Raw genomic sequence first — 22,201 nt, 5'->3', positions numbered from 1 at the left:
ATGCTAGGGGAAAAAAGTTTGGCGGTTGAAGAGCCATAGAATATTCTTGAGCATAAGTGAAGGGTAGGAGCACTGCTTCTAAAAACTAACCTGATGGGGAGAAGATAGTAGAGATGGATTGTGAGATGGATGGGAGTGAGGCGAGAAGCATTAGATTTAAGGAAGGGATCATTGGGGCTGGCACTGTGGCTCACTTGGTTAATCCTCTGCCTGAGGTGCCAGCATCCCATATGGGCGCCGGGTTCTAGTCCCACTTGCTCCTCTTCCAGGCAAGCTCTCTGCTGTGGCCCGGGAAGGCAGTGGAGGATGGCCCAAGTGCTTGGGCCCTGCACCTGCATGGGAGACCAGGAGGAAGCACCTAGCTCCTGGCTTTGGATCGGTGCAGTGCCGGCCATAGCGGCCATTTAGGGGGTGAACCAACGGAAAGAAGACCTTTCTGTCTCTCTCTCTCACTGACTAACTCTATCTGTCAAAAAAAAAAAAAAAAGCGATCATTTAGGGGTAAGCTTTTGATGCAGAAGTTAAGATGCCGCTTGGGGAGGGGGTTGCTGCTTTATAGCAGGTAAAGCCAGGAGCTGCAGACTGGAATCCCGTATAGGCGCTGGTTCAAGTCCTGGCTGCTCCACTTCAAATCCAGTTCCCTGCTAATGTACATAGGAAAGCAGCAGCAGATGGCCCAAGTACTGAGGCCCGTGCACCCACATGGGAAACCCAGAAGAAGCTTCTGGCTTCAGATCAGCCCAGCTTTGACAGTTGTGGCCCTTTGGGGAATGAACCAATTGATGGAAGGTCTCTCTCACACTCACTCTCTCTCCCTCTAACTGCCTTTCAAATAAATCAGTCAATCAAAGAAAAAAAGAAGGAAAGACCTGCTTGACTGGCTCTCGTCCTGAGCTCAGAAGTAGTGTAGGGGGAAAAAAAGGCTGCCACATAGGAGCAGACCCTAGGGATAGCAGGTAAAGCCGTGGCCTGCAGCGCCAGCATCCCATGTGGGTGCCAGTTCGAGTCCTGACTGCTCCACTTCTGGTCCAGCTCTCTGCTACAGCCTGGGAAAGCAGTGGAAGATGAACCAAGTCCTTGGGCCTCTGTACCCATGTGGGAGGCCTGGAAGAAACTCCAGGCTCCTGGCTTCAGATTGACTCAGCTCCAGTAGTGACAGCCATCTGAGGAGTGAACTAGCAGATGGAAGATCCCCCCCCAACCTCTCAAATAAATAAATAAATAATTATTTTTAAAAAAAAAAAAAAAAGGATGCAACTTGGAACACCAACATCCTATTTCAGAGTGCCTGGGTTCATGTCCCACCTGTACTTCCGAGTTCAGTTTCCTGCTGAGGCCGACCCTAGTAGGCAGAAGATGATGGCTCAAATGCTTGGGCCCCTGTCACCCGCATGGGAGGTCCAGATGGAGTTATTGGCTCCTGGCTTCAGTCTTGCCCATTCTTGACTATTGCAAACCTTTAGGGAGTGAACCAACAGATGGAAATTCCATCTCTCTCTCTCTTTCAAATAAAATTTTAAAAACATTTTAAAGAAAGGGGTCATTTAAACGCTAAGGTAGTCATCCAGGTATGAAATGATATGGACTTAAATAAGGATGGAAGTAACAGGAATGGAAAGAAAGGAATTGATTTGGAAGACAGGGGTAAAAAACACTACAGAAATTGGTGACTGATTAAATGAGAAGGGGGGAGGGGTAAGTTACCATTAAGATCCCCAAAGTTCATCTATCTATGGGGCTTGTAGCCAGAGGAAAGGCTAAAAAAGGAAGCCCCTGAGAAACTTCTTTGACCCGCGTGGAAACTTACCTGGAAGATTTTCAGAGTCTAATATTCACCCTCACTCTGACCTGCCAGATCTGCTCTCTTCCAGGGCACCTGCTTTTCCTGTATCGAGTCCAGCATTGGAAGCCATTAAAAGCTCCTATCAAGATCGGTTTTCCAAAACTCATGCAGCTCACTATACTATACGGGAGACTTCAGGCTGGAAACAGGGGCAGTGCTGGACAGAGCCAGACTGTTTTCATGAACCCTTTCTATATGGCCTCGGTGTTTACGTTTCTCCCACCACCAAATGCATCCAAGGTGATGTTGTTAGGGAGTGGGGCCATTGGGGAGTCATGACTAGGTTTCAGGACAGAGCCTTTCAAAGTCAGTCCAAGGGAAGGGCAGGTGTTTGGCCTAAATTAAGATGCCACTTGGAATGCCCACAACCCATATCAGAGAGCCTGGGTTCAAGTCCTGGCTGCACTCCCAATTCCAGCTTCTCACTAGTGTGCACCCTGGGATACAGGAGATGATGGCTCTAGTGGTTGGGTTCCTGGCTCACAGAGAGACTTCAGTTGAGTTACAGTTCCTGGTTTTGGCCTGGAACAGCCCCAGCCATTGTATGGATTTGGGGAGTGAAACAGTGGATGGGAGCTTTATCTCTCTCTCTCTCCCTCTCCCTCTCCCTCTCCCTCTCCCCTTTCACCCTCAAATATAAATACATTTTAAAAGAAATAAATAGGGGCTGGAGTTGTAGCATAGCATGTTAAGCCACCACCTCTGATGCCGGAATCCAATTTGGGTGCCAGTTCAAGTCCCTTATGCTCCACTTCTGATCCAGCTCCATGTTAAAGCTCTTGGGGAAACAGCGCAAGATGGCCCTTGCTACTCATGTGGGAGACCTAGAAGAAGCTCCTGGCTCCTGGCTTCAGCCTGGCCCAGCCCCAGCCGTTGTGGCCGTTTGGGGAGTGAACCAGCAGATAGATCTTTCTCTGTCTCTCCCTCTCTCTCTGTAACTCTACCTTTCAAATAAATCAATCAATCTTTTAAAAAAGATTTTATTATTTGAGAAGCAGAGTTACAGACAGAGAGAGTGAAAGACAGAAAGACTTCCTTCTGCTGGCTCACCCCCAAAATGGCTGCAAAGACTGGAGCTGGGCCAATTCGAAGTCAGGAGCCAGGAGCTTCCTCCAGGTCTCCCACGTGGGTGCAGGGGCCCAAGGACACGCGCCATCTTCCACTGCTTTCCCAGGTGCATTAGCAGGAAGCTGGATCAGAAGTGGATCAGCCAGGATATGAACCAGCACCCATATGGAGTGCCAACACCACAGGCAGAGGCTTAACCTAATGCACCACAATCCCAGCCCCAATAAATGAATCTTTTAAAAATAAATAATTGGGCTGGTGCTGTGGTATAGTGGGCTTAGCCTCCTCCTGCATCACCAGAATCCCATTTGGGCACCAGTTCTAGTCCCAGCTGCTCCTCTTCTGATCCAGCTCTCTGCTATGGCCTGGGAAAACAATTGAAGATGACCCAAGTCCTTGGGCCCCTGCACTCATGGTGGAGACCAGGAAGAAGCTCCTGGCTTTGGATCGGCTCAGCTCCAGCTGTTGCGGCCACCTGGGGAGTGAACCAGTGGATGGAAGATCTTTCTGTCTCTCCCTCTCTCTGTAACTCTACCTCTCAAAATGATATATAAAATCTTTAAATAAATAAATAATTTCAAGAGAGCCCATCACCCCTTCACCCCACCATTTAAGGACACAATGGGAAGGTGCCACCTGTGAACCAGGAAGCAGCCTTCACCAGACATGGGATCTGCCTGTGCCTTCATCTTAGCCTTCTGGGACTCCAGAACTATGAGAAATGAATTCCTGCTGTTTGTAAACCACCTAGTTCATTATATTTTATAGCACTCCAGACAGACGAAGACATCTTCCCTGAGCTTTCCTCAGCTTTTGTTATGGGGAGAGCACAAGGCTGTTTGACCAGAACCCAGAGGGTCGGTGAACTGGGAAGAAGTGAAGCAATGTGATCAGCCTACAGGGATAGAAGGTTGGTGGTGGCCTGCGCGCATCAACACACAGGGCTGAGAGACCAGAAGCCCTCCCCTCTAGACACAAGGGCTATACACAGGGACAAGAAGTGATGTCACATAGACACTGCTGAGGTCATAGACACTTTCCTCCTTGCCTCTTTCTGTCACCCCTCCCACACCTCACCATATAGTCTTCTGCCAGCAGCCCCTGCACAGCTGCACACACAAAGGTTGGGAAGGGTCAGACATCATCTGGGCACTGCTGGGTACAGGAAAGCAATGGGGAAGGGAACAGTTATTCAGTTGGTAGGATCCACACTAGTATCCGCAGTACTGGGACTGGTGGATTCATGCGGTAGCTGGGTAGGTGGGATGGGAGTGAGGGGGATGGGGGAGCAAACACCAAGAAGGAGGGGAGTTGTTCTTATCGCCGGCTATTTTTATATTAACCCCCATTCCCATTACTTCTCAGTCCTCCCTTCCCCTCGTCCCTGTCCCCTGAGGTTGCCCCGCTGCCACACTACCCCATCCCCAGCTGACCATGGCATCAGAGGCAGAGAAAACATTCCAGCGGTTTGCTGTCTTCGGAGACTCGTCCAGCAGTGGCACTGAAATGAACAACAAGAACTTCGCCAAGCTCTGCAAAGACTGTGGCATCATGGACGGCAAGGCAGTGACCTCCACGGATGTGGACATCGTGTTCAGCAAAGTCAAGTAAGCAGCAGAGATGGGGTTGCAGGGAGGAGTAGAACAAGCAGGGTAGTTGGTTGTGGAAGGGTTCATGTGGTGGCACCTTTGCCTGGGCCTACTGAACACCTACTGGGCTCCTGGCCCTCAAGAAACTCAGTGATAGGACAGGAGAGGCGAAATCTGAGTAAAAGAAAGATTATAACTTGAAAGAAAATGAGTTCATGCTCCAAAGTTCCTGGATTTCTGTCTGACCAGAGCCAAGAATGCCCGAACCATCACATTTTCACAGTTCCAAGAGGCAATGAAAGAACTGGGCCAGAAGCTGTTCAAGGGGAAAAACCCAGACGAAGCCCTGGAGAACATTCATAAGCTCATGGAGGGCAAGGATCCGGCCACCACTGGAGTGACCGTGAGTGACGTCCTTCATCCCTGGCCTGGATCCTACTTCCCTAACTCCCTTCTGCTTCAGGCACCACCACCACCCCCCCACCCTCCAGTGTCCCTAACCCTGCCAACAATATAACTATGGGGAGACAGGGCAGAAATTCTGCATTGGAACAGGTCTTTCAGAGGTGAGGAAAATGTGGCCAAGAGAGGAAGTGACTTGCCCAAGGTGCTTAGCCATTTTAGAGACAGGCATTTGGCCTAGCAGTTGAGACATCCCTTAAGGACAAGTGCATCCCACGTACAAGTTCCTGCATTTGATACCCAGCCCTGCCCCTGACTCTAACTTCCTGCTAATGCAGACCTGAGAAGGAAATGGTGGCTCAAGTAGTTGGGTTCCTGTCCAGCTAGATGTAGATTGAGTTCCCTGCTCCCAGCCCCGCCATGGTGCACTTAGAGAGTGAACCAGTGGATGGGAGCTTGCTGACTATATAAATAGTGAAATCCAGACGCATTCCCAAGTCGCCAGTATCTGAGCCAGACAGCTAGGGTATGGTGGCTCCTGGTGGCCATTCCTGTAGAGCACTTGGTACCTGGTCACCACTCATCCTGCTGCCATTATTGAAGGTTGACGCCACCTCTCGTCCACCTTCTTCCTTAATTGTCCCCTCTGTACTTTCTTCACTGCATATTAAGCTTGGGGTGAAGGCCTCTGGGCAGCTGCCTGGTCAGAATGACCCCTCCTGAAACAGAAAAAGGTGCTCTCCTGCCCCACACACTGCACACGTTCCCAGGCCAGAAAGCTCCTCCCTCGCGGGTGAGCAGCTCTTGCCAGAGTTCCTGCCCTGAGAAAGCAGCACAGTGCCAGAGGCAGCGCAAGAGCTGCAAACACTTGATCGGAGGCTCTCAGGTCATCTGGGGGAAGGAAGAGGGTTCAAACCCATTCTCTGGCTTGCAGAAAGCAACCACGGTGGGTGGAGTAGATCGTCTGACAGACACCAGCAAGTACACCGGCACCCACAAGGAGCGCTTTGATGAGAGTGGCAAGGGCAAGGGCATTGCAGGACGCGAAGAGACAACTGACAACTCAGGCTATGTGAGTGGCTACAAGGGTGCTGGCACCTATGATAAGAAGAAGTGAAGACAAGCCTCGTCCTAGCCTGCCAGCCCCCTGACCCTGCATCTTTAACACCAGGGAGCATGGGAGACAATAAACATCTGTGTGTGCATCAGCTGATGGGCTCTGTCTAATAGGTGAGGGATAGGCAGGCCCACTGGTGTTGTGAAAAGGAGAAGAGAATGTCCGTGAAGCCAGGGTTTTCTGCTATATGCCCTTCACCTTGCTTAGCCTCGTGCCTATAGCCCTGAGTTCAACAAATACTTGTAAGAATTGGGCTAAGGAGTGTATTTCTAGGTAGGAGATGAACCAAATGTGGAAGTGAAACTATGTGCTACTTGTGCACATGCATCCTGGTATCCACCTGCCTCTACCTCCCCAATTGGAGTAGCATGTCTTTTTTTTTTTTTTTTTTTTTGACAGGCAGAGTGGACAGTGAGAGAAAGAGAAGTAGAGAAAGGTCTTCCTTTACCGTTGGTTCACCCCACAATGGCTGCTGCGGCCAGCGCACCACGCTGATCCGAAGCCAGGAGCCAGGTGCTTCTCCTGGTCTCCCATGCAGGTGCAGGGCCCAAGCACTTGGGCCATCCTCCACTGCACTCCCGGGCCACAGCAGAGAGCTGGACTGGAAGAGGAGCAACCAGGACAGAATCCAGTGCCCTGATCGGGACTAGAACCCGGTGTGCCGGCGCCGCAGGCAGAGGATTAGCCTATTGAGCAGCGGCGCTGGCCTGGAGTAGTATGTCTTGATTTGACAAACTGTGACCCAGATGCCACCAGGAGCTCCTTCCCAGTCCCCACCTTCCTCGTTGCAATGTTGATTTTGCTGAGTAAGACAAAGAACCCAGCTAGGGTGTCCTGAATCCCGTTGTGAATTTGGTTTTGAGCAGGGTGAAGGCACAATCCATTTTAACACCCAACCCAAAATTGAGTTCTTCCCCACCTCACTTCCAACATGGTACTCACAGATGTGAGTTTCGAACACTGCTAGGGTAGCCCAGAGAGATGGTCAGAAGTGGTGGCCACCAGGACTCTGGGAGCAGGAGTTCTGGCACAGTAAGGAAAAGGGAATTAAATCAGAACTCAGTCGATATGCTTTTAACTTTTTATTTTGAAGTGGTTATAGGTTCACAGGAAGTTGTGAAATATGGTACACCCTCCTCACAGTTTCCCCCAGTGGTTACACCTTAAATAACTTAAAGCTTTGCGTGACTGGGGATGGGCCTGTTTTGTCCTCTGCCTTGTCAGTGGCAGACCCTGGAGTTTGGGTGATGCTAGAAGGAGCTACGGGAAGGAAAGGGAGCAGAAACCTTTGGAGAATGAATGACAGGATGATAGAAGATAGCTTGACATTCATATGAGTCAAGGTAAGAAAGATGGATGGAGAAGGTAGAAAAAGGAAGGAAGACAGGACAGCTAAACTTGGGGGGGAAGACAGCAGTGGTCACTGTGGAAGAAGGAGGGAAGAAAGGACAGTTCCAGTAAGGGAGGATCAATGTTGTCACAGAGAGGAGCAGGCTGCAGCGGGGCTGGGGGCTGGGGGCTGGGGAGTGAGGCTGCAGGGAGTGTGCAGGTCTCAGGAGGTGGCTGCAGCTAGAGACACTCACTGTGAAGGTGAGCGAGTGCAGGGTTAAGGGGAAGTGGAGACGACAGAGAGCAGCAAGGCAGTGGGGATGGGGAAATGAGATGAGGAGCTGGGTGCCTGTTGCCATGGTGTGAGCTGTGGCCCTGGGCCTCTGTCCCAGGATTCAGGATCTGGCCCAGTGAAAGGACAGTTACTGCCAACTGGACACAGTGAGCTTCTTGGGTGGGTTTTACTGTCTCTAGGAGAAGAGGGGTAGTAGTGGGGGTGGTGAGAGCATGGTAAACAAGTTGGAAAGACCCTGGATGAGAGTTAGGGCTTCGCACATTGATCAAAGCTCTGGACATCTTCCTATCTACCTGACCTTTTGTGAGAGAGTCCCGCCTGCCTTGGAAGTCAGGGAGAAAGTCTCGCTACAGGGATCACAGTTTTAGAAATGGAGACAGGCTGGCCTATAGTGGTGGGGGCTGGAGGATTTGGGAATTAGATTCCCTAGTAGAGGCCTACGATACCAATTGGTTCAGCATCATATCTGCCAGAGCAGAGCAGGTACAGATGTTTGTTGGTTAGGGTGCTGTTGTAGCGGCAGCTTGTGGGGGGCTGTTTGGCGCCCAGGCTGCAGACCGTGACAGGGAAGGAGTCCTGGGTCAGAGTGCAGTATTTGTTGTAGTTCTCACAGAAGCTCTTGCTGTCCTTGCAGGACTTCTGGATGGCATCCCAGGGGGCATGTATCACATAATGGATCTTTGGGCAGTACCAGTGCTCTATTCTTCCCCTCACATAGGCCATCATACCATTACAGTAGCCCAGGAAGCTCTTTATGAACTTAACCTTGGGATAGTCGATGTATAAGGTGCGGAAGTTCTCGGTGTCAGACTGCATATTGATGTCCAGGGAAAGAGCTGGCCCTAGAAAAAGCTGGAAGAAAAGGAGCCGGGCCACAGCTGCTGCCATTCCTCCTGCTGGCAAAGGTAAGGTGGTTGGATGCAAGGATGGGACTAGAGTGGCTGCTGCCCCTTCCCAGGGTCTCCAGCGTTGCCCAGCCCTCCCTGACTTCGAAGAGCTGGATGGTACCTCAGAGACCATCCTGCCCAAATTCTCATGACCCAGAGGGAAGAGGCATCTGCCCAGAGCCACCCAACTCATCAGCCACCTCAGCCATTGCTTTCCTCTCTTGGGCCGCTACAGGCTCTCAACCTTACCAGGTCTGTGGGCTGCAACACTTGCAGAAAAAGAAGTCTGACTGGTCCTTGGTTGAGAAGATCTTCCCAAGGGGGACAGAGGAAGCAGGCTGAGCTGATGATTCTCTGATGGCTCCATTTAAAGGACAGGAGCTGAAGACAGCTGGCCTGGGGCAGGGGGGGAGAGAGGGGGAGTGGGAGAGCTCTTCTGCCCAAGACCAAAGACACCCCAGAGGTGACATGAGGCTAGAAGGGTTTCTGGATGAAGGCCAGTCTGGGAGGAGGGAGTGTCCCACTGAGTCTGTGGAGCACCTGTGCTGAGGGGGTTGGAAAATGGGAGGAAAGACATTGTTGTCTGGTTGTCTCCTCTCTGGTGTCAAGAGAACACTTGGTTCCAACATCCCTGCCAGAAGTCCCTAAGTTCCTGGGCTTCCTTTGATGTTTTCTCTGGCCCATTGGCCCTGAGCCTGCGGCAAGGTGAGAAGGAAAGTGCTGTTATGTTTCTGAGGAACAAAGTGCCTCCTTCCTGACCCTCTGAGAACAGAGGGCCCACCACGCCCTCTCTCCACACACAGGTGGAGCCCACAGAGGCCTGAAAGTGTTAGCCCACCAAAGCACCAGGCTGACAATCGAAGGCCTCCCCATGGACTCTCCACAGGCCCCATCATCAACCCCACTCACCAACACTCCTCACCTGTGACATCAGGCCCTGTGAGAGTCAGGACAGTTCTAGAAAGCTGCACATGCTGACTGAAGCCTCAACATGGCCACACAGCCTAGACCAGAGGGCATGTGGACTGCCTGAGCCTGGCCAAATCAGATTCTTGCCATTGGTTGGTCTTTGGGCGGTTTGTCACACCAGGGAAAGGGCCAGAGTCCTGTCATTTACACTCACTTCTCTCCCTTTATTGGAGCCACAGAGCTTGCTCCCTGGCACCTGCCAGCCCCAGTCCATGACTTCCACAGGTTGCTCAGACCTGCTCTCCCTCAGGGTATTGTGCAGAGCTGGGACTTCCTCTTGGGAGAGCTGGGTCACCCTCACCCTGGAGAATGAATGGGAAACAGAGTCAGAGGCATGAACCCTGGGCATTCCCAGGCCCACTATGTAGCTCAGGAGCAGAAAGTGTGGGGCCACAGAGAGACAAAGAACCCTAAACTGGCTCTTTGAACAGCACTAACCGGGGTCTCAGACTGAATCCATCCTCCCCACTACTTGCTTCTCCTCCTGTGTGGTCTGTTTCCTCACTTGCCTTTGTGAGAAACCTGAAGAGTGATCCCAGACCCCCCAACATCTCTCACCCACCAAAAGTAGGAATCACTGTTGCTGGTCAATGTTGAGGCTTTCGGTTGAAACAGTCTGGGCACTGAATCCCAGCTCTGCAGCTTGCGTGCTGTCTACCATCCATCTAAGTTAGATAAACCCCTGGAAAACTTTCCTTTCTGCTGTTCATGAGGGTAGAACTTCATACCTCCTGGTAGTATGAAGATCCATGAAGATGTAGTAAGAGTTTCTAACCCCGTGTGCGGCACACTGTGAATCATCCAGATGAATCCCTCAGTTATGCAGTCTTATTTCAAATCCTATTTATTTTATTTTAAAGGCAGAGATAGAGATAGACAGTGATGGTCCTTCTGATTTACTCCCGAAATGCCTACAACATCCAGGGCTGGGACAGGCCAAAGCCAGGAGCCTGGAACTCAAATCAGATCTCTCACGTGGATGACCCAGACCCAAGTACTTGATCTATCATCTGCTGCCTTTCAAGGATGCACATTAGCAGGAAGCCAGAACTGGAAACGGAGCCAGGACCCAAACACAGGAACTCCCATACATGATGCAGGCATCTCAAGTGATGTCTTAACCGCGGCACCAAATGCCCGCCTCTCCAAGTCCTGCTTCTTCCTCTGCTCAGGCTCTCCTCTCTCCTGGACACTTCACATTCTCTGACTGGAGTAAGGCTCACTCGAATATACCTCTCATACAACCACCAGATAAAATAATGTAGCCCCATTTCTTATCTAAAACTGCAGTAGTTTCTTGTTTCTTATAGGATATAGTCCAAATTGCATGTCCCAGGACATAAGGCCTTTCATGGTCTTACTCCTCAGCATGTCTGCACCTGCACCTACATCCCTGCCTGCTTCCCACCTTGTGCCCCCAGCCCACCTCCATGCCCCTGCTTGTTCTGTCTCCTCCACCTGAAATGCTGCTGCTCCTCCCCCTCCCCCACTTATCTCCACCAATTCAATGGTGCCAGTTCGTAGAGACACTCAGTCTAGTTCATATAGACACTCAGAGGTCCCATCTGAGAAGCCGCTACTGGAAGGAAGACCTCCCAGAAAGTGTGTACAGACAAGCAAGAGAGGAGAAAGCCCACACAAGCACAGGTCTCATGTGCATCCTTCAGGCTGCCCGACAGGACAACACTGAGCACAAGCCCGTGCAGGGTGCTGCCTGAGCCCGGCAGACTCAACTCTGCTTTGAGGAAGTCAGCTAGGTTGTGGTCCCAGCCACGAATCATGCTACCTCTTTGCTAGTCCCTTAAAGTTTCAACTTCCCTGGGAAAACAAAGGGGGCTTTTTGTGCCTCTTGGTCTTCCTCTTCATTTCCCACTGCCCTTCACCACCCGGAACCACTCCTACCACTGCCACTCGCCTCTGCATGGACTAGAGGAGTAGAACAGCACGTTGTAGGGGCAAGTTCAGGACTTACTATTGGATGACTTCTGAGCTTCTGTTTTCTCTTCTGTAAGATGGAACAATACCTTCCTTACCTCATCAGGCTGCAAGAATAAAATGAGGCAACAGGCATGAAAGTGCCTTTTAATAATTTAACAATTTATAAATGGACAACTAGATCCTGCATGTCCCCATTAGGTCCTACACCAACTCACTTTTGACATCTGCAAAGCCTCTTTTATGCTCTAAATAGGCCTGTGGGCAATACCCCCACCCAGGCCCCATCCCTGCTCTGCCAAGGTACGGCGCCTCTAACTCCTGGCTTAGAATTCATTCATCTTCATATTTTTTAAATAGTTAGATACTATCTGCAAATCACTTTGACGACTGTTGTGGGGAAATGCAAAGGTGAATAAGATCATTCTAGTCCAGATGAAACTTACTCCCCCTGGGATTTGGCACACAGACATTTGACACAAAGGCTAGGTGCAGAGCCAGGGAAAGTGCTGAGTAGGACTGAGGGAGGGATCTTTGAGCCCCGCTGTGCCCGTCTCTCTAAGTTCTATCCTAGGGGTAAGTGTTGGACAGAGTGCTTAAGTTGCTGCTTGGCAGGCCTGTATCCTCTACCGGAGTCCCCAGCTGCTCTGCTCCCAATTCAGCTTTCTGCTAATGCACAGCCTGGGAGGTAGCAGATGATGGCTCAAGTACTTGGCTACTGCCACCCACGTGGGAGACACAGACTGAGTTCCAGGTTCCTCACTTCGGCCTGACCCAGCCCTGAATTTTGCAAGCATTTGGATAGTGAACTGGTGGATAGAAGACTTCTATGTGTCTGTCTGTCTGTCTCTCTCTCTCTCTCTTTCCTTGTTTCTCTTTCAAATTAAGTGAAAATAAAAACTTTAAAATAAAATTCTGTCCTGGAAGTGCTGACCCATAAGATATCTTCTTCTGTTCCAACATCCTTATCATGGTTTCCTATGCTCCTAGGGCCTGGGGTCTGTGGGATTCGTTTCCCTTCCACTGGACTTTGCAGGTTCAAGAATCAGCCTGGAGATGAAGGAGCTAAGTTCCAGAGTGTCAGTAGTTTGCTCAAGGTCACAAGTCTAATTCAGCAGTTCTCAAGCAGAGACAGTTCGGTAATGTCAGGAGCAATTTTTAGCCATTACAATCAGGAGGTGTTACTGGAGTTTACCAGGGATAGTGGTAAAATCCTGTATGGATTGTTCCCACAAAAAAGAGTTATCCAGACAAAGATGCAAACAGTTCTGAGGTTAAGAAGAACTGGTCTAGTTAACGAGATAGTCAAATGACATAAGAGCAGACTTACCTGTACCTTATGTATTTAAAGGAATTAGGAGTTATCTAAAATTTATATTTTTAAGATTTATTTATTTGAAAGGCAGAGTTACAGAGAGGCAGAGGCAGGGAGAGAGAGAAAGGTCTTCCATCCACTGGTTCACTCCCCAGATGACCACAGTGCCAGTCTGAAGCCAGGAGCCAGGAGCTTCTTCAGGGTCTTCCACTTGGGTGCAGGGGCCCAAGGACTTGGGCCATCTTCCACTGCTTTCCCAGGCCACAGCAGAGAGCTGGATCAGAAGTGGGGCAGCCAGGACTTAAACTGGTGCCTATTTGGGATGCCGGCACTGCAGGCAGCAGCTTTGCCAGGTATGCCACAGTGCTGGCTCCTAGAAAGATTTTTAAATATTTATTTGCTTGAAAGGTAGCATTACAGAGAGAGACAGTAGGAGTGAGAAACCTTCCATCTGCTGGTTCACTCCCCAAATGCTCACAACAGCCAAGGCTGGGCCAGGCTGAAACCAGAAACCAGGAATGCCTCCCAAGTCTCCCACATGGGTGGCAGAAAACCAAATACTATCTGCTGCCTCCCAGGTGACTTAGCAGGGAGTTGAATCCTAAGCAGAATACTCAGGACTAGAACTGACATTCAAATATGGGTTGAGAGCATTCCAAGCAGTGGCTTAACCCACTGTATCACATCAGTTACCCCAGAATTTTGTTAAACAGATTTTGATTGTCTTGGTGCTAGTTCTCCTATCAGCAAAAGGAGTAACTAGGGGCCAGAACTGTGGCGCAGTGAGTTAACACCCTGGCCTGAAGCACCGGCATCCCATATGGGCACCGGTTCGAGACCCAGCTGCTCCACTTCTGATCCAACTCTCTGCTATGGCCTGGGAAAGCAGTGGAAGATGGCCCAAGCCCTTGGGCCCCTGCACCCAAGTGGAAGACCCGGAAGAAGCTCCTGGCTCTTGGCTTCAGATCGGCACAGTTCTGGCCATTGCAGCCAACTGGGGAATGAACTATTAGATGGAAAAACTTCTCTTTCTCTTTCCCTCTGCCTCTCCTCTCTGTGTAACTCTGACTTTCAAATAAATAAATAAATCTTTAAAAAAAAAAAAAAGGAGTAACTGATAGTTCACCATTGAAACAATAACTGTGAGTTATTTTTCTTGTAAAGATAACCCTCTGCATGCCATCATTTTTACATTCTCTCCCTTCCCTGCCCAGTGATAAGCATTTATAGAACAACTAGCTGCAGGGAGGGGTGCACCAGCAGGAATGATTCCCCACGATTGAGAAGAGCCCCAAGACCTTTCCCCAAATGTGTCCTCATGATTTCAGTGGCATTACTTTTGACTCTGTCCAACGCAAATTGCTCAAACAGCATACTGTGTCATGGACAATTTCTGGGTTGTCCTTGAACCCAAAGGATTGCTTCAGCAATCTCAACCTTAGCTGCTGTGTCAGTTCCTCTATCTGCTAACCAGCTCTGTGTGTTGATAATGAGCCAAACTGGGACTGGGATTATTCAAGAGAGGAATAGATGTCTTCTAATCTAGAGCTTGAATCAGGATCACTTACATGCAAGGCACTCTGCTATGTCCTTTGGAAGGTGCAAAAGAAGTATAACGGGTGATCCCAGTCTTCTGGGAATTGACAGTCTAAGCTAGAGGAAAACAATTATTTAGAGTAGCTCAAAAAGTTCATGAAACATTAAATTTAAATTTAATTCCAATTTAAACTCTTAATTCTAAATTAAATACCAATTGCTTAGCCTAGCAGTTAAGATGCTGGTTAAGATGTATGGCTCCCACATCAGAGTACCTGGGTTTGATACCCAGCTCTAGTTTCTGATTCCAGCTCCTTGTTAGTACAGACCCTAGGGAGCAGAAGTGATTGCTCAAGTAATTGATTCCCCACACACCACTACGTGGAAGACCTGGATTGAATTCTTGTCTCCCAACTTCAGCCTCAGCCCACACCTGACCATCACTGGCTTTTGGGGAGTGAATCAATGGATAGGCGTTCTTTCCATCTCTTGCTGTTTCTCTGCCACTCAAATTAAAAAGAGAGAGAGAGAATTTTATTTGCTGGAAAAATTTTTGAAACCCATGCATAGATTTTTTTTAAAAGATTTATTTATTTGAAAGGCAGAGTTACAGAGAGAGAGAGAGAGAGATCTTCCTTCTGCTGGTTCACTCCCCAAATGGCTGCAACGGCGGGAGCTGGGCCAATCTGAAGCCAGGAGCCAGGAGCTTCTTTCCAGTCTCCCATGTGGGTAGCAGAATCCCAAACACTTGGGGCATCTTCTGCTGCTTTCCCAGGTGCATTAGCAGGGAGCTGGATTGGAAGGATTGGACATGAACCAGTATGCATATGGGGATTTACCCACTATACCACAGTGCCAGCCCCACCATGCATAGATTTTTATACTACTAATCTTCCATGAACTTTTTCAAGTACTCCCATCTAAAGGAAGAAATAATGATTCAAAATTATGTCTTAAAGATAGCAAATGCTTTAGGAATGTAGAGGAATGTAGAATAATCTCTGTGACTTGAGACTCAGAGGCAGTTTTCCTGGGGGAAGGGCAATGTGGGGGCCCTGAGATGGGTAATGAGGGGTTGAGTGGAGATAAAGAAGACTGAAAGACATGTCTGAGGAAAGGGAGAACATCAATCTGGTTGCCATCTCAGTGCAAGAAAGTCAGAGATAAAGTTGGAAAGACTCTTTTGCCAATTGTGGAGGCCTGAGTGTCAGGCTAAGGAATTTATACTTTATTCTATACGTACTGGGGAACTGGCCAGGGCTTGGGAGACAGGGTGACCTGGTGGAGCTCTCACCCCTAGACCAGGTTCCTCTCTCCTGTATCCTGGCTCTCTAAATACAATGGTCCGGGAGCCAAGGATTTCAACCTTATGTTAGTGCTCCCTCCTCCAGATCCACAGCTGTTCCAGGAAAGGTCATGGGAATCGAAAGACCCGAGGCGAGTCTCACATCTGACCCCAACTTGCTGTGTATCTACACAAATGAGCCCATTCCTCTTACTTGTCCAAGGATCAACTACATTAGAATAACAGAACTTGGACCTGCTCCTGCTTGCAGGGAGTCTCATGGGCTTTCCATTGGTATCCAGAGGCCGTGTGGAACTCCGGAAGAGAGAGAGAGGAGGCTCGGCTCTGAAGGGTGGGCACCAATCCAGGCCCAGCCTCCTCTCTGCCCTCCCTCCCCCCCTCCTAAAGCAGGCAAGAGGAAACAGCAGCTGTTGTCCCGTGGGGAGCATAGGCACAGGTCCACCTGGCACAGTTGGGATTTTCACAAGGCCCGTCCCAACTTAAACACACAGCAGCAGCCCAGAGAGAGCTTGGACCGACAGCAGGAGCGATGGCGATGGAGTGAGAAAGTGGCTGGGGTGGAGGCTGCTCCTGTGAGGGCCTCTCCCTTCCCTTCTCTCTCTCTACTTTGTCTCCAGCTCTCCTCTTTGCTTCTCTTCCCTTCTGCAAGCTCCGTAGCCAGTCCTTGGCCTGAAGCCTGAGTCCTTTTGTTCTTCCGGACCTTGTTCCCCTTCCTCCATCTTTTCTCTTGCCCCATAAATGCTATGAAATAAAGTCACAAAATTATTCTAGCAAGTGCAAAGTCAAGTAGATCTTGCAAGCCGAATGGCTGAGGCACAAGCCAAATCACCTTCCCGAGCCAAGTAATGGCGACAAAGCAGAGGTGTCGCCTGAGTTGTAGGGATGGTGTTGCAACTCTTCTACTTCAGTTTTGTGTGCAGACTTCAGTCTTTCCTCTTTTCCCTTTGACCCGATTGTAGGGCCGTGTTTATTTCACTTGCACACAGCACCAAGGCAGCCTTCTGGAGAGCCTAGCATAATGGCGCTGAAGAACAAACTGGGGTAATTATAATGACAGGAAAACACAAGAGCAGAGGGCAGTTCAAATCGTGGTTTGGAAACATCTCATTCTAGGATAATGGGAAGTGGAAGGGAGACTCTGGCTGGGAATTCAAAGGAGTTCACAGCCTCCCTCCCCCCATCTCCTCCCACGCCAAGGGCTGGCCCCTGGGGTTATGCATTTGATCCACAGACCAAAACCATAGATTTTATCTGCAAACACTTGCGTTTCCACAGCAGCAGGCGCAGACCACTCTATCCAGAAGTTCAGCCTGCAAAGATTAGGCACCTTAACAAAGGAGTGAGCTCTTCCCACTGCCAAGGCCTCGCTCTCTGAGAGCAAATAAGCCGACTGAGGGCTACGTGCGCTTTTTCTTGGTTCTCTCTTGCCATCTAGTGGCAGGTCCCATTTCCAGCACCACTTTGTCTCCCAAAGATCCTTAACCTATCTACTGCTGTGCTCTCCTGCTTTGAAAATGATCCCACCACCACCGTGCCGGCCCATCTTCCTGTCTTGAAATCCTAACTTCTAGAATACAATACAAATGTTATGACCAAGATGGTTTACGTGATCTCTCTGCAGATTTAATCCACACAACTGCCCGGTGATTCTTTGAGCAGACAGGTGCTCTCTCAGGGCTGCCCATTGCACTCAGGAGGAAAGTCCCAGCCTTTCTAATGGTTCCCATGGTTTTCCATTATCTGGCCTCCAGTCCTTCTCTAACCCTCATTCACCTGCTCTAGTCACGCCAGACACCTGCTGTTCCTCCAGCGCCCCAGGCACTTGTGGGCTTTGGGGCCTTTGCAGTGCTGTTTTCTCCACCTGGGGCCGTCTTCCCTCAGGCGAGTATACCTTCTCTCTCTTATCTTGGAGTCTCTGTCCCAGAGTCGCCTATCTCAATAACCCTACTTGGAAAGCATGACCCACCAACACCTCTCCTGAACTACTTTCTTCCTTAGCAAGGGTCACTTGTGGATTGTTTTTTCTGTCTTGACCCAGTGGAATGTAAGCTCAACAAAAGTACGCCTTTATTTCATCTCCCTGGTTCACTTAAGCAGTTTGGTACATAGTACCTTCTTCGCTCTCATATATGTGCTAACTACATGAAAGAAAGCAGAACCTAAAATTTGGAAATTGCCTAACAGGTGGATTCTGAAAACAAAAATACTATTCATCTCTGTTTTCCAGGCCTTCCCACTCAGAGGTGGTGATGCTCCTGTGCCTTGGTATCTCGTTTCTCCTGAGCGTCACATTCCAAGCACCTGGATACCCCAGTGTATCCCTGGCCCAGACTGTCCCTGCATCAAGGAACAGGCTACACCAGTTAGAGGAAGGGCTAAGCCAGGATATGGAGAACAAAAACATCAACATCATTGAGGAACAAATATTTGCACAATGGTTAGGTTTTGCAACTTTCAGTGAAGTAGGGATGCAAGTAGTAAGAAGGAGGGGTGTTGGGTGCCTTTCGAGGTAAAGACAGGTGGCCTTAGCACCTGGGGCTGGAGCGCCCTGAGGGGTGAGTCACCCTGGAGCCACTGAGCTGCTGGGCGTGTGACTGTGATGACTCATCCACTACCCTTGTCTCCATCTCCTCCAAAAGATAAGCAGTGTGCCTGGGTGACAATACACCAACACAGCTTTAAGCTATTCTGTCTAGAATACCTCAGGTCAGAGAAAAGGCAACCCTTAGCACCACAGTGTTCGGCTTTCCCCCAGATCACAGAACAGGGGTATAGTGGGGAGAAGACAAATGACAACTGTCCCTGAAATTCATTTGGGTTGACACCTGTGTCAGGTGCTTTACTAACAAGTCATTAAAACCACATGACCAGGGGCCAAATGTAGTGTAGTCTTTGAATGCTAGGATTCAAGCTTCCTCATTCTAAACATGTTCAGGCAGGTCCAGTAGCTTCATAGGTATCCACTTATTTGGAACACGTAAGTGGAGAGGCCTGAACCTGATTCATTTCCTTACACAGAGACTGCGTTCCAGCCTGCTGCCAAATAGAAGGGGCAGACTCAGGCCATCTCTTAAGGAGTTGGGCAGTGAGAAGAGCCTTTCGGAGATCTTACAGCCCAGATACTCTGCAGCCTCAGCCTGCTGAACAGCAGGTGCAGGACACGGACTAAAGAGGTGAGTCTTACATCAAGATTTGATGAGGAGTGAGACGGGGCTGGGTTCTGACCAGGTAAGAGTATCCTCTGCTGAGTAAGAAAGTGGAAAATGGACAGAGTCCATCTCAGGATGGGGGCGAAGGATGAGGACACACATTGAGGAGAGGGAGAGTGAAGAAGAGAGGAGAGTGATGTTGGGGGTAGACAAACAAAATGGAGAAGAGAGGGCCATGGTGAAGGGGGGTAAGGGGACTTGGAGAAGATGGAACATAGAGAAGGGACAGGGGCCACAGTGAGGGAGAAGAGGTAGAACAGAGGGTGAGAGGCAACAGGGACAGAATGAAGGGGATTAGGGATATGAAGTGAGGGGGGTGGGCTAGGGGATGCGGTGGCAGAAGCAAGCACAGATGGAGAAGGCGAGGCGAGATAGAGAAGAAAGAAGAAGCTAGAATGAGCAGGGGCTGGAAGCCTGATTTCTCAACTGCACCCCTCTGCTGTCTGTGCCCAGCGACCCTAACCCTCCATTCTGACTGCTCTCCCCAAGAGAGATGACACGAGCCCAGGTAGGATTCTGCTCCCTGCTGCTGCTCCTGCTGCTGGGCCTGTGGGTGGCGGAGCGTCCAGTCACTGCCAAGCCCAAGAACATGACCTCGGCTCAGTGGTTTGAAACTCAGCACGTGCAGCCCACCCCTCAACCATGCAACTCAGCGATGAGCCGCATCAACCAGTACACAAAACATTGCAAAAGCCTCAACACCTTCCTGCACGAGTCCTTCACCAGCGTGATCCCTACCTGCAACACCCCCAACGTGGCCTGCAAGAATGGCCATAACAACTGCCACAAGAGCCCACAGCCTGTGTCCCTGAGCACGTGTGCCCATGTCTCAGGGTCATATCCAGGCTGCAAGTATAAAGAGAAGCACCTGAAGAAAGCTTACATAGTGGCCTGTGACCCTCCCCAGAAAGGGGACTCTTGGCATTCCAAGCTGTTGCCTGTGCATTTGGACAAAGTCTTTTAGATTTCCAGACCTCCTCACTCTTTGGCTGAGCCTCACTTTCCTCTCCATACCTCTGAGTTACAACTCCTACACCCAGAGCATTATTCCCCCCCCCCCCCATCTCTGGGCATCTCCTGGTTCCGGCTCTTTTGAGAGGTAGGGTGGGGGTTGGGCGGGGCTTGAGGCTGACTTGTAGGTGAACTGAGCTCCGGTGAGGGCTTCGTCGTGTGCTGCCATTTTCCCAGAAGCGTGTCCAGCAGAGAGAGGATGAGCTAGTTGGGGGTAGGGGGAGTGCTGGGCTATGCCTTTACCCATCACTCCTCTGTTCCGTCTTATCATGGCATCTTGACAAGGGGAGGGAAGAAATGTGTGGGATTTAAGGACTGAATTGTTCTTGTTCTTAAGCCAGAAGTCTTCTCCAGCTCTGATGCAGTAGGGAAGTGACCCGTGTGGAGAGAGGTGGCCAGAACGAAGGAAGATAACAAATATCCCTTCATATTTCTATAGCACGCCCTGCTCTTCGTGAGCCCTCTAATCTTTTGTGAGACAGAATTGACGGGGATTACGTGCTTTGCCGTTGAATGAGGAAACAGATTTCAGAAAGCTTAATTCGAGAGCTGATCGGTCTGGTTAGTAGGAGAACCTGGACTTGAACTTGGGTCTCCTAACTCTAAATATAGGATGGTTTCTACTACACCCAGTGGGGCAAGCAAGGAGATCATCGCAGGAACAAGAGGAGAACTAGGTGAGAGTTCACTCGTGAAGAAATGCACCCTCAGAGCTCTGAAACGCCAGCTACCCTGTGCTGGCTGCAAAAAAAGGTTATTACCTTGCGAGCCAAGAGACACGTTATGAGGCGCTCCAGGATCTCTCCCCCACCCCCACCCCAGCTGTTCCTCCCCTTTCTCTAGCCCAGTGCTCTTCTTCCAGCCTGGGCCCTGGGCTTGGCTCTAGCTAGATCCCCTTGGCCTGAAGGCAGAGGGTAAGGGGAGTGTCCCTGCTTCATCCCCCTACCAGGATCACGTTTCCCTTGACCTTAAGGGACTTCCGTGGCCCTGAGCCTGCTTGTCACAAACAGGCTGGTGGGAGCTGCCAGAGCTTCCTTCCTCCTGATAGCGATCTCCCCTACCTAAGTGTTTCCCTGGCTCTCCACACTGGCAGTGCGCCCGGCCCTGAGGGGCTGAGATATGGAAATGCCATCTCCCTGTACCCCTGCTGCCGATGCCGATGCCGATGCCGGGTCTCCCTCTGTAGCACGCAGAGCTGGAGAAGCCATGGCTGTACCTGTGCACTGAGTGCGGAAAGCCCCTTCCACAGTGCCCACAGCCCTCACCATCCCCAGACTCTCCCTCATCTTTTATCTCAGCCCCAAACTGTACCACATCCAATGCCCACCCCACTTCAGAGTCACCTACACTGCTAAACTTTTGTGCCGCCTCTTATCTACTGCTCCCACACCCCTAACCACACCATCAGAGTAAGCTCTGGAAGCAAACAGAAGCGGATGTAAATCATGGCTCAGTCATTCCCGGCTACATGACCTCAAGCAAATTACTGAACCCTCCTGTTTTCATAGGGTAAAATGGGAGTGTTCCTGTCTCCCACCCAGGATTGCAGGAAGATCTACATTTATGAAACTCTGATCAGTCCCAGCGGGCACTCCATAGATAAATGGATAACAAGCAGTGGTGGTGCTGTCTGTGTTTGGAAAACAGGGAGACCAAGGCAAACACCGCAGTCAAGTCTCCTCGGCGGCTTTCTTCTCACAGAGCAATGGTCATGAGTGCACGAGGGAACAAGTCTGCCGGCGGAGTCCTGCTAGGTGGGACATGTGGTTGGAGTTGATGAGCGGAGAGCGAGTAGAGAAAGGACGATCAAAAGACAGGAGAAGAACATTGGACAATTCGGAGCATGGAGCCAATAAGTTGACAACTTGGCTGTGCCAGAGGCTTAAAAGTAGAAGAACAGTAAATACACATCGTGGTTAAATGCCAAACAGCTGTGAGAATCACTGTGCCCTGGCATCGGAGCATTGCCATCATAAAATGGACTTCTGAGATATGTGAATAAATCTGTAGTTTATCCAAAAATCTTGATTTGCTTTGTACTCTTCTATTCACTGTACTATATACATTTTGCTATTCTGAAAGGTGGCGGTTTTCAACTTAGGTACACAGAAGAGCAAGATAATGGGGGAAGATGATTTTCCTCTCCACTTTATTCTTTGTTCACAACTCTTTATACTCTTCGCAGATGACTTTCCTTATCAATATTATGGTTTTGGAGATGGCCTCCTCAGAATTTTGAACTGGTTAAAGTTATGCATTTAATGCATACTCCTAAAATAAAAACTGAAAAATGGAAGTTTTTCTTGGTTTTGTGGCATAGCAAGTTAAGCCTAGCTTGTGATGCCAGACTCCCACATCAGGGTGCCTGTTCTAGTCCCAGTGGCTCTGCT

The 22,201-nt window shown here is 49.9% G+C and overlaps 3 protein-coding genes across 4 annotated transcripts; 2 read left to right on the top strand and 1 right to left on the bottom strand.

Moving 5' to 3' along the window:
• The first annotated feature begins 3,692 nt into the window (after positions 1-3,692).
• Positions 3,693-6,126, top strand: TPPP2 (tubulin polymerization promoting protein family member 2). Its single transcript, XM_089309995.1, has 4 exons — positions 3,693-3,821; positions 4,277-4,518; positions 4,750-4,903; positions 5,837-6,126. Exons 2-4 carry the CDS (start codon positions 4,346-4,348, stop codon positions 6,017-6,019), a joined length of 510 nt encoding a protein of 169 aa, XP_089166121.1. The 5' UTR covers positions 3,693-3,821; positions 4,277-4,345; the 3' UTR covers positions 6,020-6,126.
• A 1,812-nt stretch (positions 6,127-7,938) lies between these two features.
• RNASE13 (ribonuclease A family member 13 (inactive)) lies at positions 7,939-8,949 on the bottom strand. The gene is made up of 2 exons (XM_089309993.1): positions 8,780-8,949; positions 7,939-8,539 (listed from the first exon to the last, which is right to left on the bottom strand). Exons 1-2 carry the CDS (start codon positions 8,895-8,897, stop codon positions 8,070-8,072), a joined length of 588 nt encoding a protein of 195 aa, XP_089166119.1. The 5' UTR covers positions 8,898-8,949; the 3' UTR covers positions 7,939-8,069.
• A 9,673-nt stretch (positions 8,950-18,622) lies between these two features.
• LOC100356315 (ribonuclease 8) lies at positions 18,623-19,909 on the top strand. 2 transcript variants are annotated; one of them, XM_017348176.4, is made up of 2 exons: positions 18,623-18,764; positions 19,254-19,909. In XM_017348176.4, the coding sequence occupies exon 2, from the start codon at positions 19,294-19,296 to the stop codon at positions 19,762-19,764; it is 471 nt and encodes a 156-aa protein (XP_017203665.2). In that variant the 5' UTR covers positions 18,623-18,764; positions 19,254-19,293; the 3' UTR covers positions 19,765-19,909. The 2 variants fall into 2 exon arrangements, with proteins under 2 accessions (XP_017203665.2, XP_051678583.2); XM_051822623.3 differs by having other exon boundaries at positions 18,626-18,764; positions 19,290-19,909.
• Positions 19,910-22,201: the final 2,292 nt, after the last annotated feature.

The sequence above is a fragment of the Oryctolagus cuniculus genome, chromosome 12 (assembly GCF_051225735.1).
Source record: "Oryctolagus cuniculus isolate XC-2025 breed Fujian yellow rabbit chromosome 12, ASM5122573v1, whole genome shotgun sequence".
In the NCBI taxonomy this organism is placed as follows: Eukaryota; Metazoa; Chordata; class Mammalia; order Lagomorpha; family Leporidae; genus Oryctolagus; species Oryctolagus cuniculus.
The sequence above is the reverse complement of the archived record's forward strand: the minus strand, read 5'-3'. Positions and strand labels throughout refer to the sequence as shown.

Bases quoted from the DNA above. Each gene is read 5' to 3' on its own strand.
- TPPP2 (XM_089309995.1), top strand. From the start codon at position 4,346: ATGGCATCAGAGGCAGAGAAAACATTCCAGCGGTTTGCTGTCTTCGGA. The intron at 4,519-4,749 runs GTAAGCAGCAGA...CTGTCTGACCAG, and splicing joins ATCGTGTTCAGCAAAGTCAA to AGCCAAGAATGCCCGAACCA. The intron at 4,904-5,836 runs GTGAGTGACGTC...TCTGGCTTGCAG, and splicing joins CGGCCACCACTGGAGTGACC to AAAGCAACCACGGTGGGTGG.
- RNASE13 (XM_089309993.1), bottom strand. From the start codon at position 8,897: ATGGAGCCATCAGAGAATCATCAGCTCAGCCTGCTTCCTCTGTCCCCC. The intron at 8,540-8,779 runs GTAAGGTTGAGA...TACCTTTGCCAG, and splicing joins TGTTGCAGCCCACAGACCTG to CAGGAGGAATGGCAGCAGCT.
- LOC100356315 (XM_017348176.4), top strand. From the start codon at position 19,294: ATGACACGAGCCCAGGTAGGATTCTGCTCCCTGCTGCTGCTCCTGCTG.